Below are 17,858 nucleotides of genomic sequence, written 5' to 3'. Positions count from 1 at the left end.
GGCCCCCGCCCCTAGCAACGCGGGCTTGTGTTGACGACCGGCCTGGGATCCTGAGCCTCGCGGTCCAGTGGGATCCGCCCACGCCATGCGCACCGTTTCGCGGCGGCAAAGGCCACGGCTAGACCCTTCCAGGCCTCTAGCGACACCAGCGGCTCTCCGGCTGCCTTCCCTGTTTGGTGGTGGCCTTTAGCCCCCGACGGCCGCGCCCGCTGGGGAGGCCGCGGCGATGGACGAAGGCCAGGATCGCAGCTTCAGGAACAAGTCCAGCAGCCCCCGCCGCGTTCCGGTGGTCGCCGTGGTGACTGAGGACGAAGAGACGCAGGTGTGGACAGGGGTCTGTGCCATGGGGGCGTGCAGAGGGGTGAGGCCTGGGTGCAGAGACTCGGTCCCAAGGCCGCCAAGGTGGAAATGAGGACCCGAGTGAGGACGGGGGACCCCTCGGGACAGAGGTTCTGGGCGGGAGCCGATCCTCTGGGAGCCGCCGCTTGCCTCGGGTGCTGCTGTCGTCAACAGCCCCTCTGGGGACGCCTGCCCTGCGATCCGCTTGGAGCGTCCGGCTAACCTTTCAAAAAGTGTGAAGGAGGTGAGGGGAGGAATCACTCCCAGTGAAGTTTGGCCTCGTAGCCACATCGCTTTGTTTGCACTGGGATTTCATGCGGATCCAGGTTTTCAAGTGATATTCTTGACATAAAGGTGAATTCTACCGCACTTAAATTGGCTGCTACTGACGCCTACCCTCAGAATAGAGTAAAATCATGTCGACACTAGAAAGTAGGAATAGATTTCATAATAAATTATAAGTCGGAGAAAATTGGGAGAGAGAATAGATTTGTTTTATTGTATTTGGTTTGGGGTTCACTTTTGCTATGTCTACTTCTATTATGAATACAAAACTAGCTGATAGGGGGCCGGGGATTTAGCCCAGTGGTTCCACCGCCCCCTTGCAAGAAGCGCAAGGACCTGAGTTCGATTCCCAGTACAAAAAAAAAAAAAAAAAAAAAAACACAAAACAAAAACTAGTTGGGTTCAAAAACTTTTGCTTGGCCTTGCATGGGTCTGCGTTGGTGGCGATGTTTAGAAACCCCAAATCCTTCTCTTCATACTAGGGTTTCATTGGTCCCCAGAGAGACAAGATTGTGCTTAAAATCACGATTCCTAAGGAGGAACTCTACCCTGTCACACTCTAATGGAGTGGGGCCACTCTGGGAATTCCCGTTGAGGCTTCACAATTCTCAGGCTGCGTCAGGAACCGCGACTCCTGAGTTCGCATCCTGCGGCCTGGGAGAGTGCCTCTGGAGCGGCCAGCTGACTGGGGACCTCCTCTGTGGGAGTTGGGTTGAGCTCTCTGAGGAAAGTCAGACATTTGCACAAAACCTGCGCAGCAGCAGCGCTTGTGTGTGAGCACAGTAAGTGCCGGGGGAACCTCATCCGTCCTGCGGAGGTATTCCAAGCCGGGTGGGAAGGTCCTCGAGCAGACATAGCTGTCCACTGTGAAGGCCACAGGGAAGGCCAGCAGTCCACGATAGTCCTGGGCTCGCAGCAAAACCGAAACGTAGGTGACATTTGCTAAATGGCTCTGATTTTTCCATTACTAGATGTAAGAAAAGCTGGGCAAAGTTATATGAGGCAGGCAAGCACAGTTAACCTAGAGAAAAAAAGGAAAAACACTTTTCAGCGGGCCATTGCAGGAATAGTTGATAACATAGAAAGTCGTACAACAGAGGAAGTATATTTGTGATGTATGTCTGTGTTTTTCTCTTCTCCTTTTGATTTCTCTTCTTTCATTACTACCTCTCCTTCCAGGGTCTGAAATTCTCTTCTAGGAAAAAATGATAATAACTTGCATTAATTCTTGTTCCTGCCTCTACTACTAGGATTAGCTCCATTTTAAAAAACATTGTGGAAAAAAATCAGTTTCTGTCCAACGAAATGAAATAGGGTGGGAATGTTTTAGATCTGGGTGCAACCTGTTGATCACTCAACCTTCTTATTTTTATTGTTTTGTTTTTGTGATTGCTTTTACAACTGAAGCCATTAAGGTACCTAGAAATTAATGGACAGATAAGGTTTCTTTACTCATAGAGTTTTACTGTTCCTAATAGTAAGGGGTTAATAACCTTCTAGACTTCTGCATCAGGTCAGTTAAGGAAAAACCTATGGAATTCTAAACATCTGCTGTCCTTTCGAACCGGTCCACCTTTACAACTTGTCCATTTCAGTAGCTAAAAGTAAGGTGAAGTCCACTTCGGTGTTTTACTCCACCACTTAGCTGTGTGGACAAAAGCAACTGTGTCCTGAATCAGTGGAGATAATAATCATACTGATGTCCATTGAAAAGATTAAATGAAAAAAATGAGAACCAAGACCTGTCATATAAAGGTACAAGATCCCAATAATGAATGTAGCTGTACTGTATACCTAGAATGTACCAATAAACTCAATGAGAGAGAAAAAAAGATTAAATAAAATAATAGAGAACTTATACAGTGACCTATATCGTATAGTGAAAACATATAGCTTATCTATATGTTAATATCCACTATCCAGGAAGATAGAGGTCCTAAAATTATTTTTACACTAAAGCTAATGGATTATCTAGAATTATAAAGTGACAGCTGGAAATTTCCTAACATAGAAATGCCACTCTGGATATCTATGTTTTTGATAGCTGTTTTGTATAATTTTCCTTTTTACAGACCTAAATTGAACCACTTTAGTGACCATAAACTAAGTTTATGTAGTTCAAGAAATAGGCTTGAATGCTGTTGTCTAAGGCAATGCATAAATAAACTCGGGTTATTTTGTACATTTTTAATGCATGCTTCACTTCTGTTTTAAATAGTGTTATGGTTGGATCTGGGATGCCCGCCTCCCAGACTTGCTCCCCTAAGGCACATCAATCCTTTATGAAAGCAAGCGATTTTGTGTTTTTCACTGCCATTATTATAAGCACTTCAAACAATGCCTGACACAGTGTAGGTACCCAACAAATATTTGTAGAATAAATAGACGATTAAAATCTTATATACCTCAAATCTTCAATTATCACTTTAATCTCATGATTCAGAAAATTGTGCTCCAAATTTAATTAATTTCCGACTCCATCACAAACCTCTTCCCCAGCCTTCCCTGTCGCCGTGAATGGCAGACCATTCATGTGATTCCTCAGGCCGGGCAATCCTCCTACCTTTTTCTTTCTTCCACTGCATCCAGTCACTCGTTAGCTCCTGCTCCTTCGAACTGCTTGATTTTTTAACCGCATCTGCTGTTGTCTGTACCAGTTGCCAAAACTGTATCCAAGATTGAAGTTGCAGACTGGTCTACTGCCTCTGGTCTAGTCCTCTCCGGTTTAGTATTCACACAATGGACAAAATGATCTTTTTATCATTACACTCTGCTGATTAAATCTTGTGGATAGAGGAGAACACAGACCCCTGAAGGATTGTTATAGGGAGGGTGTCACCCACCGTCACTTGCTTTTGGCAGACTCAGAGGCAGCCAAGGAAGATTAATAGTGGGAGAAAGAGACACGTTGTGTTCTGACTAGAATCTTTTTGGTTGTTTGACTTTCTCGGATTGGTCCTGAGTTTGGAAGCAAGGAATACAAAAGAATGGGGAAGCTGATAGTTGTTGACCAAATATTGACTTCTTGGGGCCAGTTGCTGTGTAGGCTGTGACTTGACTTCCCATGTTGGCTGCTGCAGAGGTTGTGGGCCATCATACGTAGTCTGGCCATTGTCCATTTATATTTTTAGTCTCTCTAGCTATTTCTTCAGTGGTTTTGTAAGATCTTCAGTATGAGATAAGGCCTTTTGTAAAGTTTCATTTCATACTGACACACACTTGAGGTCAGAGAAATGTGCTCCCCGTACCTAGCACATTTCTGGAAACAGAACCTGCTAATAAGTACTTGCAGAAGCAGCAAAGGGCAAAGGAAGATACAGGGGAGGGGAGGAAGAACTCTTTAAAAATATGCCAAGCTGATAACACATAGATCAATATAAAATGATAATGCAAGACAACTCTCAAAGGAACCTGTTTTAATCCTCACTATTGTTTCTTATCAAAACTTCTATCTGTTCATTGGGGGGAGATCTGATAATACAGGTAGGTATTAAAAAGAAAATCCTGCATTTAGATTTCATTTCAATATAATTGTCTAACTCTTAAAAATAAACATTGCAGAAAATAATAAAATGAAAATCCACTGTATATGTGTTTATAATCTTGGAATACAGAAGGAAAAGAGAAAAGACAACTGATGCTATTGGCACAAAAACAGACATATGGATCAATCGAACAAAATAGAAGATGCAGAAACACTCAGCTGTCTAATCTTTGACACAGGCCAAAAACCATATGTTGGAGGAAAGACAGCCTCTAGCAAATGGTGCTGGGAAAACTGGCTTTTGATATGCAAAAGATTGAATCTAGACCTATCTATATCTCTTATAATGTACTCAGCTAAAATCAAAATGTATCAAAGATCTAAATGTTAAACCAAAAGCTCTTAATCTGCTGGAAGATAAAATAGGTAAAACCCTTAGAAACATAGGCGTAAGCAAAGACTTTCTGAACAGAACCTTAATTGTACAAGAAATAACATTAAGAATCAACAAATGGATTTATATTAAATTTAAAAGTTTCTGTACAGTAAAGGAAACAACCAACAAAGTGAAGAGACAGCCTACAGATTGGAAATTATTTTTTCACCAAAAATACCTTAGAGAACTAATACCTAGAATATATAAAAACTAAAAACATTAGACCCCCCCCAATTAAAGATGCAATAAAAATGGGCAACTAAAAGGAATGGTACAAATGGCCAATAAATACATGAAAAAATGTTCAGCATCTCTGGCCATTAGAGAAATGCCAATTAAAACAACGCTGAGATGCCATCTTACTCCAGAAAGAAAGGCTGTCATCAAGAACTCAAATAATAACAAATCCTGGTGAGGCTGTGGTAGAAAAGGAGCCCTTCTTCATTGTTTGTAGTTGTAAACCAGTACAATCACTATGGAAATCATTATGGAGATGCCTAAAAAAGCTAAAAATCGAAATTCCATTTGACCCAGCTATTCCTCATCTAGGTATCTTTGCAAAATAGTTAAAGACATCATATTACAGTGACTCATGCGAAGTCATGTTTATAGCAGAACAACACATAATAGCTCAAGCTTGGAACTGGAATTGAGCTATTATATTAACAGATGCATCCATAAAGAAACTGTGGTACTCTGCTGAAAGAAGGGTAAGTTTGATTTATTTATAGTAAAATGAATTCACCTTGAGACCATAATGTTAAGTGTAATACATCAGACACACAAGCTTAAATATTGCAGTTTCTCTTATATGAGAAATTCAAAGTATGAATAAAGAGCAAAGCAAAACATAATAGGCATCAGGGAGATAGATCTTCTGAAAAAGGGAAAGGCACCAAGAAATGGTGAAGATGAAAAAAGAATTAAAATGTATTATGCACATGTACCAGCTCTCCATGATGAATGTAATCGCTGTGTACTGCAAACATAGACTAATAAATAAAGAAAAACAGAAAAGACCACTGAGGCAGTGGCACTATTGAATCTCCAAATCATAAAAGGCAAAATTCTGTTTAACAGTAATATATAACAGTGATAATATAATGCCAAGTATAGACATATGTTTAGTATTTCTTTTATTATTATTAAAGTTTTTGGTAAATGACCTCAATCTGATACTTATTCTATATGATTAAAGTTATAAAGCTGGGTGTGGTGGCACACGCCTATATTCCCAGCACTCAGGAGGCTGAGGCAGGAGGATTGCTGTGAGTTCAAGACCAGCCTGGGCTACATAGTGAGTTCCAAGTCATTCTCAACTATATAGTGAGACCCTGTCACAAAAAAATAAAACAAAGCAAAAAGTTATAATTGTTTAATTGAAAAATTTTGAAAGAAATTTCTTAATATGAGAATATATGAGTTTGTAATTGCAAAAGGCAAGGGAATTATAAACTTTGTGTGAACTGTGATAAAGCCAATGTAGGAATATGAGAACGTGTAAATAAATTATAGATATACTGTAGATTTAAAGCACAGGAAATGCAGTGGTAGTATTGACATTAAGTAAAATATAGGTTTGTACATATAAACAAAAGCAGAAAATACATAAGGTAGATATATAGATAGTAAGAATAAGGGTTTTTTCAGTTTTGAATATTTTATATCATTATAACACCATCTTTACAAAGTCATTTGAAAGTAGACATACTTGTGAAAGCAGGGCCCGAAAAGGGAAATTAGAACAGCTTAATTCCTACACTGGGACTGAGCCACATTAACGTAACATTTGAACAAAAGAAAATGCAACTCAATAAAGACTTAATCTTCCCCATAAACATAGGCAAAATTGCATTTAAAATTCAGAGATTTTTATATTCTCATAAATACTTAAACTGGAAGAAGCGCCTCCTGTTCCCTTGCCATGTATCCACAAGTAACTTTGCAAGGAAATGACTTCCTGGTCGTATGTTCTCAGACCCAGTGCGCCAGAGATGCCAGAACCAAAAGCCTGTGCCCCCAGGCAAACTCAGGGAAGGGACAATGGGGAATAAGTACGGAGCGCCTTTCAGAACAACTCAACAGAAATCACGACGCGCATGTTTGGGGGCTGTGGGAGCACAGAGGAAAGGTGTTGTTAGCCTTCTCGTCCCTTCGGGAGGTACATCTGAGCCTCATCTCTGAGTTCCTGTGGGAACTCACCGGGGAGAGGACTGGGATGGCAACGCCTACGTGTACAACAGAGGAGCTCAAGCATTGGTCGGCGGTCATTGAATGCTTGGGTGGGTGGAGCTCAGATTTGAGTTTTATTATTTTAGCCATGGAGGACAGTTCTGAAGGGTGCAAGAGGAGAAGCAGGGACAGCAAGTGAGCACCAGCACTCAGTAACACACGAGAACTGAACTGAGTCACGGGATGTGCTCACGAAGTACTTGAGGTGTGAAATCTGAGACTCTGAACGTTTGTGTTGTCTAACGCAGGTGACCAGAGGATGCTGTTGCCGTGTGATAAACCTGCCCAGGCCAGCGTGGTCTAATGTGTCCACGTGTAGGATACTGTATGGTTCTCCTTTCCACAGCGCAGGAGTGCGTTATTCCACATGCTCTCTTGGATCCTCTTAGGGCTGTTTAAATTTAAAAACATTAGGATTTCAAGATAATACTAGAATTCAGGAGGGTGTTTCTTTTCTCCAAAATTCATTCACCTTCCTATAAGGTCTCATCTGTTTTGCATTCTCCTCTATATTACTGTTATAGGTATTTTTAAATTACTGAGCAAAAATATACAAATAATACGCTTGCTATGAAGGCTTTAATTCTCATGATCTAGAATACCAAACGTTTTATGTTTATAGGGTGTTTTCAAGCCTATGGACCTTAATCACGTCATCCAACTCCTTGAAGAAAATGATAAAGTAAGTAAGCGTTGAGAACAAAGGTAAGGAGCATCCACCCAAGGGTAAGTCTCATTTGTCTCTTTTTGTGGAAAACATTTGAATGGTGTACTCCCTTTTGTTGTTGTTTTCCCTGGAGATTAAAGCCAGAGCCTCCTACAAGCACTTTAATACTGAGCTACACCTATCGCCCTTTTCAGAATTTTGAGACAGGGTCTCCCTACGTTGCCAGGCTGACTCCAAATTTGTGAGCCTCCTCATTCAGCTGCTGCCCAGCCACCATGCCTGCTCTCAAAACAGAGGATGTATCTCAAAGTCAAGAACCGTTGAAGTTTAACATGAATATGTTTAACCATAGAGGGAGGCTAACGGAGTTGCTTTTATGAGTGGACAAATCCTTGGTGGCTATGAACAGAAGGATCCCTAAGATTGCACAAAAGGTCATTTAAGCTCTGTTCATTGCTTGTTGTCAAGTAGGATTGGAGGAGGGAGCGGGGAGGAAAAGGAGTTTCCCATCCTACCAATACAAATTTCCTGAGGTGAAATCAGGGCATATACACAGTTGCACACATGCACAGTAATTTATTTTGAGAGAAATCTTTACAGAATATAATGGAAATAAAATTATTTCAGACACAAGCTCAAAACTGACAGCTTAGTTATCAAGAAAAAAGACGGTAAATGTATGTTTATACATGTTTGCACACCATACTCTTCCGAGACCCAAGCACTGACTTAATGCCTAAAAACCAGCACAAACTATAAAGTTATATGTAAACTTTTCCAAAGATTTAACGTTCTTAACACATAGAAAATGGGTTGACCATACTACAGCTATAAAAACAAAACTGTCCAATGACTTTTTTTTTTCTAATTATTTTTTTTTTTTTTTTTTTTTTTTTTTTTTTTTTTTTTCCTTTCTGGTACCAGGGTTTGAGCTTGGGACCTTGTACTTGTGAGGCAGGTGGCAGCACCACTGAGCTAAATCCCTGGCCATGTCCAATGAATGCTAAGCACAAAATTTAGTCATTGTTTTTCTCTAGTCTCTACTTTCTTAAATAGAAGAAACATAAAAATAATTACTAAGCTTAATTTATTTTTCCTGAATGTGATTTTGTGAAACTTGATTTTTAAATTGTGAATGTATCTGAATTTCCTTAAAAAATAAAACTCAACTACAAAGAGCTTCTGTTAGCTGTTATATAACGCAGAGGGAGGATAAAGTACAGATAATACCTCAGCTTTTCACAGATGGTTTTACAAGCTTTAAAAGAATAGAGGGATTCAGTCTTGAAAACATATCCTGGTCTAGAGGTTTAACTTTTTTTAAAAAATTAACTATGAATGCTTGGTTTCCACAGTATACTTGGGCATATTTTAGAGGCTAAATATACAGATTTATCAAAACTGACTCCTAATATCCCACTTTTTAGCATGTGTATTTGGACAAATAAAGTATTTCAGTTGTGTTTCTTATTCTTGAAAAGAGGGCTAATAATATCCTGGTAATAAAGTCATTTTGAAGATAAATTGATTGATATTATGTATAGCGCCTATGTAGTGCAGGAAATAGTTACTCCTTATATATTAACCTAATTTAAAATTTTAATTTCCGAGTCAAATTTGAATGGTAGTAGTTTGTTAATCTTCATTATTTAAAGAAACATTTTTAATGCTTATAGTAAGTTAAGAATAGGGCCCAGGATCTAGCTCAGTGGTTTTGCCACCTGCCTCATAAGCGAAAGGACCTGAGTTCAATCCCCAGTACCAAAAAATAAAAATAAAATAAAATAACAGGATGATTTTATTTATTTTATTTTATTTTTCTCTCATTGAGTTTATTGGTACATTTAGGTATACAGTACAGTTACATTCATCATGGGATCTTGTACCTTTACATGACAGGACTTGGTTCTCATTTTTCCCCCTTTTCCCTGCCCTTCACCCCCTCCTACCCTCCCCATTTATAAACAGTTTATTTCCATTTTTTCATTTTCTCATATTTTTTTCTTTTCCTTTATTACCTTTCCCCTACCCTTCCCATTTTCCCTACACATTTAGCCCTTTTCTTCCTATTTCACATTGTCAGTTATCTCATTACGATCTTGTGTACTATTATAGTTTTTCACACCAGAGAAACTATTCAGTATTTACACATGTGTGACTTAAATATTTTTCACTTAGGAGTATATCCTCAATATGTATCCATTTTCCTATGAATGAATCTAATTTCGCATTCTTTATGGCTGAGTAGTATTCCATTTTATAGAAAAACCACATCTTCCACTTTCTTTTCATATTGAAAAAAAATTTTAAACTTTCAGAAAATTTAATAGAACTAAATAGAACATTTATTTTAGGATGATTTAGAAGAAAAACAACTTAAATCTGTCAAGAAACTGGTGCAGTGTTATCAGAATGGACTTGTATCCTTTCTACGTGCATGTATATTTGTTTTATTTATCGTTAAACAGGAGATTTGAAATGTTTTGGTTTCCTATTGCTGCTGTAGTAAATTATTACAAATTTAGTGGCTTAAAAGAGTACACATGTATTATCTTACAGGTCTGGAGATGAGACGTCTGGAGTCAGTCTCATTCTGCCAAAGTCAGAATACTGGCGGGGCTGGGTCCTTCCACTATAGTTTCTTTTTTTTAAATTAATTTTATTGGTACATTTAATGTATATAATATAATGCCATTCATTGTTGGAATGTGAGGCCTTTATATAATCAATCTTGGTTCTCATTTTTTCCCATTCTCTCCCTTCAACCCCTCCCTCCCTTTCTATTTACAAAGACTTTGTTTCCATTTTTCATTTTCTCACATTAATTCTATTTCCTTCTTTCTTTTCCCCTACCCCTCCCATTTCCCCTTCCTTTTTGTCCCTTTTCTTCCACTCCAGTTTTAAATGAAATAAAATCCAAACCAACTTAAACCCTGGCTATTAAAAATGCATGAGTTGGGCTGGGGATTTAGCTCAGGGGTGCAGTCGCCTGTGAAAAAAAAAAAAAAAAAAAAAAAAAGCATGAGTTAAATATTAATAAAGAAATGCAGTAAAGAAAAGTTTGGGCTGCTTGTTACAGGGCAGTACTGTATGTTTGTGTGCATGTAGATGGGAATGAAAGATATAATTGAGTCAATTGCTAAGGTAATTTTAATGTTTTTATTCATTGCTAATACTAAGTTATTGATAAACCAAGTACATAGTGTAATAGTTGGTAATCCAATTGTAAAGTTGTGAGAAGGAAACATTTTGCATATAGTGGAGACAAAAATTAAATTCGTATTGCCAAAAATATAGTTCTGAGTTTTTCTCTTTAGACTTCAAAATAAGAATAGTTAGAACAATATCTACATTTAACAAAAGAGATGGAATTCTGTAGACTTTCTTTTAAAAAGTTCTATAAAGAGCATGATAATTGAGATATTAAAGTTAATAATATTTCTTAACTGAAAATACCCAAGCCATTAAGAGATTTAGCAAAAATATTTAAAATTCTGAATCTGTGCGCAGCAAAAATTGAAAACCAGCACCAGTTTGTAGAATCTGTATATGATATCCTAAAATTGTGTAGGTAAGTGCTTATAACTTTATTTTGCATTAGCGTGTAGTATTTTATAATGTCTTACTTTTTATTACAATGTATTAGACATTCTGCTGTAGCAGAGAGATAAAGAACTCAGAAAATTTGTTTCATCACCTGATTGAAGCATTTGGCAAATGTAATCATTTTTTAAGTAGTCTGAGACTGCTAAACATAAGAGCTTGAAGTACAAGTATATAAAATGTTTTCTTGAAATTAGCTGCTTTTAGAAGTAGCCATCTTTAGAAAATTTGGCTCTCAAAAATATATTAATACTTTATTTGATTTTCCAATTTTGAGTGAGGAGCAAAATACCATCATTTGTGTTTGGTATATATTTTTAAACATAAAGTAGTTATTTTAAAATATAAAGTACCGAAAGGTAAAGCATTATAAATTTAATATGTCATCCTTTTTCTACTGTTTCTTCACTCTGGGGGAACTAAATGTATATAATGCTTCTTTGCTGCCACCTAGTGGCTAATCTAGATGTACACATCAAACTATCCAGTTTTAATTGTTGAATATAGTATAGTACAGGAAATTTCTTAAAAGTGAGAGAAAACTAATTGGAAATCTTTATTTTATCATTATGAGATTATATAATGTACAATATTTTGAAATTTCAAGGCCATGCAAGTCCCAGAATACCAAGTTCATAAGCATTTCTTGCATTATCAGTATTCCTGTAGAGCTCTGTCCAGAAGCATTTCTCTAAAACGTTGGCTAAATGTTTTATTGCATAATATGACAAAGTTTTGAAACTGTACTCTTCAGTTTCCCCAGTTTTATAATTATTTTACTTTTTTCCTATTTTACTAATTTTTGCTTATGTCCTATATTTCTGTACATCCTTACTTGGTTCTCTTTTCAAAACATTTTGGGAGACAAAAGCATTGAAAGTATATTTTTCTCACAACATTGAAAATGTATGATTAATTTTTTTCCATAATCTTTTAGGCTGAAAACACTTCTAATGCTTTATTTGATACAAAAAGTTGGGGTGGGCTTAGGATTTAGCTCAGTGGCACTGCACCTACCTCACAAGCTCAAGGTACTGAGTTCAATCCCCAGTACCAAAAAATGAAAAGAATTGGGGACCAGAAGTAAAAGTTTTAGTTATTTTGGAGATCCAGCAATCAGCTCGTTAACAAGTGGTTATTTAGTCCAAATGATAATTCTTACAAATAATGGAAATAAACCTCTGTGGAATTTGTAAAATTGACCTTTTTTTTTAAATATCTTTAAATTCATAATGACTTATATATTCGACATCCACATATGATAGTTCTCAATGCCATGCTTCAACTACATGATTACATTTTTAAAAACATGAATTAGAAGTCCCAAATATAGGATATGTGCATTTTGGATTTATAAAATGCCAAAATAATTTATATTTGTATGTAACACATAACGTTTATCTCTCCTTTGAAATTTAAACTAATGACTCAGGATTATGCGCTAAATTTTGTATGGTTTTTACGTAAGTTATTTTCAAGTTACAGTAACTAGGAAATGCAAGTCTAATATAATTAATATTTGTTAACTGAATTCCTTATTGTTCCTCCAAACATTCTGTTCTTTTGTGAATAGTAGTAATCCAGTTAATGAGGAAAAGGACCCTAGCCTTAAAAATAAATAGAACATTGATCTATTAACTAGAGTTTCAGAAACAGAAAGTATCTATAAACTGTTTTCAAGTTATAGGTGAGCTTAAATCTCTGGCTTGTATCAGAGTATCTAATGTTTTCCTGAGTTTGAAGGAATTACAGCTATAATTCATTATTACTTTGCCTTCAGAAGGAAAGAAGATTCTTAAGATTTGTATTCACACTGTGAGGCAAAATTACTTTCTTAGCTCATTCCTTTTAAATCCTTTTCATTTTAAAAGACCTTTTATTTTCTTTCTGGTCAGTTAAGTACAAATACAGTTATTTTATAGTTCTCAGTTCTCCAGAGCTAAAGAATAGAACATTATCGTCATTTTATTCTTTAGAAAGGAAATCTCCCCCACTTTACAAATGATACTTCAATTAAAAACTTCACTTACAATTACTCTGACTTTCTTCATTCTTATTGAAGCTTGCCATTTTTGAAAAAAAAAGTATCGGATGAAATAACTTATGCTGAAGATACTGCTAACTCAGTTGCACTTCTGGGTAAGTTACGCTTTCTTCAAGGTAGATGGGTGTAGGTGTAACATGTGACAGGGCCGATTGACAAAGAGGAGATGTCTGCTTTCACTAAGTCTCACTAAAAGCGTCCCCTCTGCATGTCTAGGCTTTTCTCTGATTTTGCATTTGGAAATAAATTACAGTGTGCTTTATTCTGGTATTGCAGATATTTCACGATACCAACAAAATTCTGTGTTCCTTAAGTGCAAGAACTAGCAGATTAGTCCTTGTGCTTAATTGATGTTCTTTAGATTGGTGAAATATCTGTGAATTTTTTTTAGTCGGAAAGTATATGCCCCCATGTTCCAGTAACCATGGTTTCAGCTTTGAATTCTTATAAATTGCTAGAATCATTGAGGACCTCATTGTTTGTTAAATAATCTAAGGTTTTTAAATAAAAATCATAAAATGAAACATTAAGAACTTTAAAATACACATAAAGATGCAGGTATCATATTTTATACACAAAAATATGAAGAATCATAAAAATGTAGGCATTTATAGCTGCTTGATATTATTACACTGTTATATACCAGAGATATTGATATCTACTAATATTGTTAGTGCTTGAGTTTCTAGAAAGGGAAAATAATTCCCTAGGAAATGAGACCAATAAAACAGTGGCTCTTGGGCTGGGGATTTGCCTCTCAAGAGCAAGGTCCTGAATTTGATCCCCGGTACAAAAAAAAAAAAAAAGTCCCAGAGATCTGATAGCATTTTCCCAAAATAAATCCTACATCCAAATTATACTTGCTAATTTAGGCATTCATTTGTAAAGGAGAAATAAGAGATACATGATTGACCCAATGAATCGTTTAAAAGGTGATTGCACAAAATAGAGAGTAAGTGAAAGTGCCGTTTACATTAACGTAAACTTAAGTTATTAAAAAAAAAAGACACCAAGAAGCAGGCAGATTAAGAAATAATGGGAAATTTTAATACTGCAAATCTGTCATTCATGGAAACATTACAAGGAGAAGCCAACCCAAAAAAGGACATGGTAGTATTAAGAGGTAAAAAGTATAATGTTTTTGGCAATATTGTTTTTAAAATGTCTGTGTTGCTCTCCTTATCTTAAGATATTGCCTCCAAAAGTATTGGCAGACATTTATAGGGTAAATACACACCCATCTGTTATTGTGAACCTACTCTCTTGAATGACTGTCTGCTAACGAAACACTACTATTTGAGGGCAGCACGAACGCCTAGCTTATTATGCTCTCCTTTTACTGATTGCTTCCTGTAAACACCACTCATATGTCCCTTTTTTTAATTCTTGGAAGCACGAGTTTAAATTAAAATGCTTGTATGTCATGTGAAGTATTGAACAAAAGCTATTTATGACTATTGCTGATAACTTCCAGTTCCTGCTATGTACTAGTAAGTTATGATTTCTTCTAAATTATATGTAGACATTTGTGATTCATGACCAGGATTCCAGAAATGTGGAACAGAAGTTGGCACTCTGCCCGACGATAGTAGAACAGGAAGCTGTAAGAAAAGATTGAAACTTACAGGAACTAAGAGGGTAGAGAAGCAGATGAGAATCCCAGAATCCCCATAAACGTGCATGTTTAGCTAGTTTTGTTCGAAAAGTTCAATTGCTCTTGTCACCTAAAGCTTTCTAAAACCTAAGCAGTGATTTTCTGACTCCAAAAGAAGCATCCAGAGAAATATAACTGGGAGAATGGCCTTTATTTTTAAGTGACATCTTTTCCACATTCTCCTTAATCAAGCGTGAGGCTTTCCTTTGTGCGCCCTCCTTTTCTTCTTGTTTCCTCACCAATGATTGCTCCTAGAGATGAACATTACCAAGGCCTAAGACAAAACTCAGATCTTAAGGGAGGCCGTCTCAGTCTTTTGCTTGCAGAGAACCCAACCAGATTGGACTTAATCCTAGCACTAGTACTACTGAGTCGTGTTGTCCTCAGGCATCCAGAGGACCCAGGTCATTTGCAGAGCTCCACAGAATATCTTCACATTCCCTGGAGGATCATCCCTGAAAATTAATCTAGCTTCACTTACTGTGCAGGCTAAAGTTCGGTAGTGGTTCAGATATGACTGAAAAGGAACCCTCCCTATTCTCCAACCCCACCCCAGTAATTTGAACTAACACGATTTCTTGTAAGGCAAAGACTTCTGGACATTCTGTCTTCTGGCTTCCAACAAATTGAGGAGGGAACCTCACTTGGAACTTTAGGGATATGCTGCATTATTAATTTCAACCGATTGCTGACTTGGCAACTCGAAAGAAAAGTGCTAGCCTGTGTCTTGAAAACAGTAGCTAATGCAGGTAGCACTTACTAGATATGCTAGATATATACTAGATGCCATTCTCAGCCTTTTCTTCATCATGCTAACTCATTTGATCCTCAGGACCTCAAATGTACTGTAGTTATATTGTTACGCTCTCCTTATAGATGAGAGAAATAAGCCAAGTCTACACAGATAAAAAGTGTAGTAGAGCCAGACTTTCATCTTAGCCTGGTTCCACCACTTATGTTTTCAATCATCATCCTGATCTGATGAATTGAATGAGGGGCCAAATATATAAAGATAAACTCAAGTTGTTGTATCTGTGGTATGTTTGCATACATAGTCATGCGGCACATCACTGCTTTTCAGTCAATAACAGACCACATATATGTATACGATGGGGGTCCCATAACATTAAAATTTAGCAAAAAATTCTGTCACCTAATGACAGCATAAGTCACCTAATGATAGCCATACCACGAGTCATTACTCACATACTTGTGACAATGCTGGTATAAACAAACCTTCTGCACTGCAAATTGCATAAAAGCATAGTGCACACTTGTACGATTATGTAAGTGCGCACTCAATAATGAACACCCATATCATGAGTTTATGCACTTACTATGGTTTATCATTTGACGTACACTCTTTCTTCTTAATAACGAAAAGCTAACTATAATGCAGATACCATGTCATGCCAGGAGCGGCCTTCTACATCTGGCGTTGACCATGGCTCCTGATTGCGTGGCTTTCTCTTGCACTTGATTCAATCTTATGTTTGCCTACACTCACCTGACAGTGTAATTGCCCGGCAGCCCATCCTCAGAATGTATCCCATCATTAAGTGATGTGTGACCATGAGCACGTGTGCCTGTGTGAAAACTACGGGATCCCGTTTGAATCTCACAGGAGAATTTTCTCATAATTGCAATACTTTGTGCTTAATTTTGCAAAGAATCTTACAGCAGTGTTATTACATGGCATTCGTTTGTCCTCCTGGCAGGTGACTTAATGAAAATACCGAGCTCTGAATTGAGGATACAAATTTGTAAGTGTATTGTCAACTTTTATCATGCAGAGCCACCAAAGAAGTACATTCCAGGTGAAGTCTCAATGGTGTTTCAGGGAAACCTTATCCCTTCCCTACCCTCTGAACTGGAAGGACTCAAAGGGCTCACAAACGCAACACACTAAAAACTTCTGGATAATTTTTTGTAGAATTGACTTTAGTCATCTATTAAAACTTGATAAGTATCTTTTTTCAGTTTGGGAGTTTGCATGAGTTTTTATTCTGATGCCAGACATTTGTTACACAATTAATGAATTCACATGTAAATAAGCTTGTAATTATTAATAATGTTACCTAAACTTTCTAATTATTAATTTTTCTCACATATTTAAGACCTAATCCATAACCGCCCAGTTAGATGATAAATTTCTAATCCTAGACCATTCTCATCATGTTTGGGAAAAGAGCTCTATATGTTACAACTAAAGGATCTTAATATACAGTGGCAAAATGAACTACACTGAAATGGGCAATATGAAGTCAGAAGTCATTTACACTGTGAGAGTATAATATTATTTAAGACACGCTTCTTACCTTTGCAAAGTATAATTTATAATCAATCTAGGAAGGGAGAGAAGATATAAATAGTAGTTAAATGATATATTCTTTAATAATATAATAAAGAGATTATTAAATGTCATATATGAAATGTCAATCAGGTAGTCAGATGGAAATATTTGGTAGGTAGTAAACATGCTACTAAAAGGAACAGGAACCCTTCACAGAATAGAAGGGAAACTGTAGCCATAAGTAGTTGAGTTTGTGAGAAGATAAAGCATATAAACAGCAAGGGACCAAGAATGACATCAAAGAGAGTGCCCCTACTGAGATTTGGAAAAAATGATCCAATGCAATTGGCAATGAAGGCAGGTTCAAAAAGGCAGAAGCACATCTGAAGACTAGCACGTCTTCTGTGCCAGTGCGTGAAATGTTTGATGAAGAAAGAGGTGGTCGAAGTGTCTGGTGCTGCAGAAGCCTCTGTAAAAGAGGAAGGAAAGATCAAGTTCATGTGTTATCTGAAAGTCTGTAACTAACTCATCTTTGACAGGTCTATTGACATAAAGTAGTCACATCAGATGCAGGGCAAAAGATGAGAAAACAAGTTTGACAGGGAGGGAGTAGAGCTAGTTCATGAATACGAAGTTGTATTTTAAGGTCAAATTGTAAAGAAGCCTGATGGAAAATAGCTGAACTGGTAGCAAAGTCAAAGAACAGTTGTTTAGGTGTTGTTGTTTTTAGGATGGAGAAATAAAATTTTTAGGCAAAGGAGCTAGAATTTAGTAAGGGGGAAAGGAGAGGGCAGAATTCTAAAAAAAAAAAAAAAAAAAAA

At 37.0% G+C, this 17,858-nt stretch overlaps 1 protein-coding gene across 3 annotated transcripts in view; it reads left to right on the top strand.

Annotated features, from left to right (window-relative positions):
* Window positions 1-16: 16 nt before the first annotated feature.
* The window catches only part of Cfap69 (cilia and flagella associated protein 69), a 52,330-nt gene continuing 34,488 nt past the window's right edge, over window positions 17-17,858 (top strand). Inside the window, exons 1-6 of one of the 3 annotated variants that reach the window (XM_010609537.2) lie at window positions 17-322; window positions 7,399-7,458; window positions 9,798-9,863; window positions 10,905-11,014; window positions 13,109-13,185; window positions 16,463-16,561. In XM_010609537.2, coding sequence (XP_010607839.1) covers window positions 227-322; window positions 7,399-7,458; window positions 9,798-9,863; window positions 10,905-11,014; window positions 13,109-13,185; window positions 16,463-16,561 — 508 coding nt within the window. In that variant the 5' untranslated portion in view covers window positions 17-226. Of the gene's footprint in view, window positions 323-7,398; window positions 7,459-9,797; window positions 9,864-10,904; window positions 11,015-13,108; window positions 13,186-16,462; window positions 16,562-17,858 lie in introns of those variants that run through there. The other 2 variants (XM_010609539.2, XM_010609543.2) reach the window with 2 other exon arrangements.

The sequence above is a fragment of the Fukomys damarensis genome, unplaced genomic scaffold (genome assembly GCF_012274545.1).
Source record: "Fukomys damarensis isolate Sample0158 unplaced genomic scaffold, DMR_v1.0_HiC HiC_scaffold_4, whole genome shotgun sequence".
Classification (NCBI taxonomy): Eukaryota; Metazoa; Chordata; class Mammalia; order Rodentia; family Bathyergidae; genus Fukomys; species Fukomys damarensis.
This window is presented reverse-complemented; position numbering and strand designations above follow the sequence as displayed.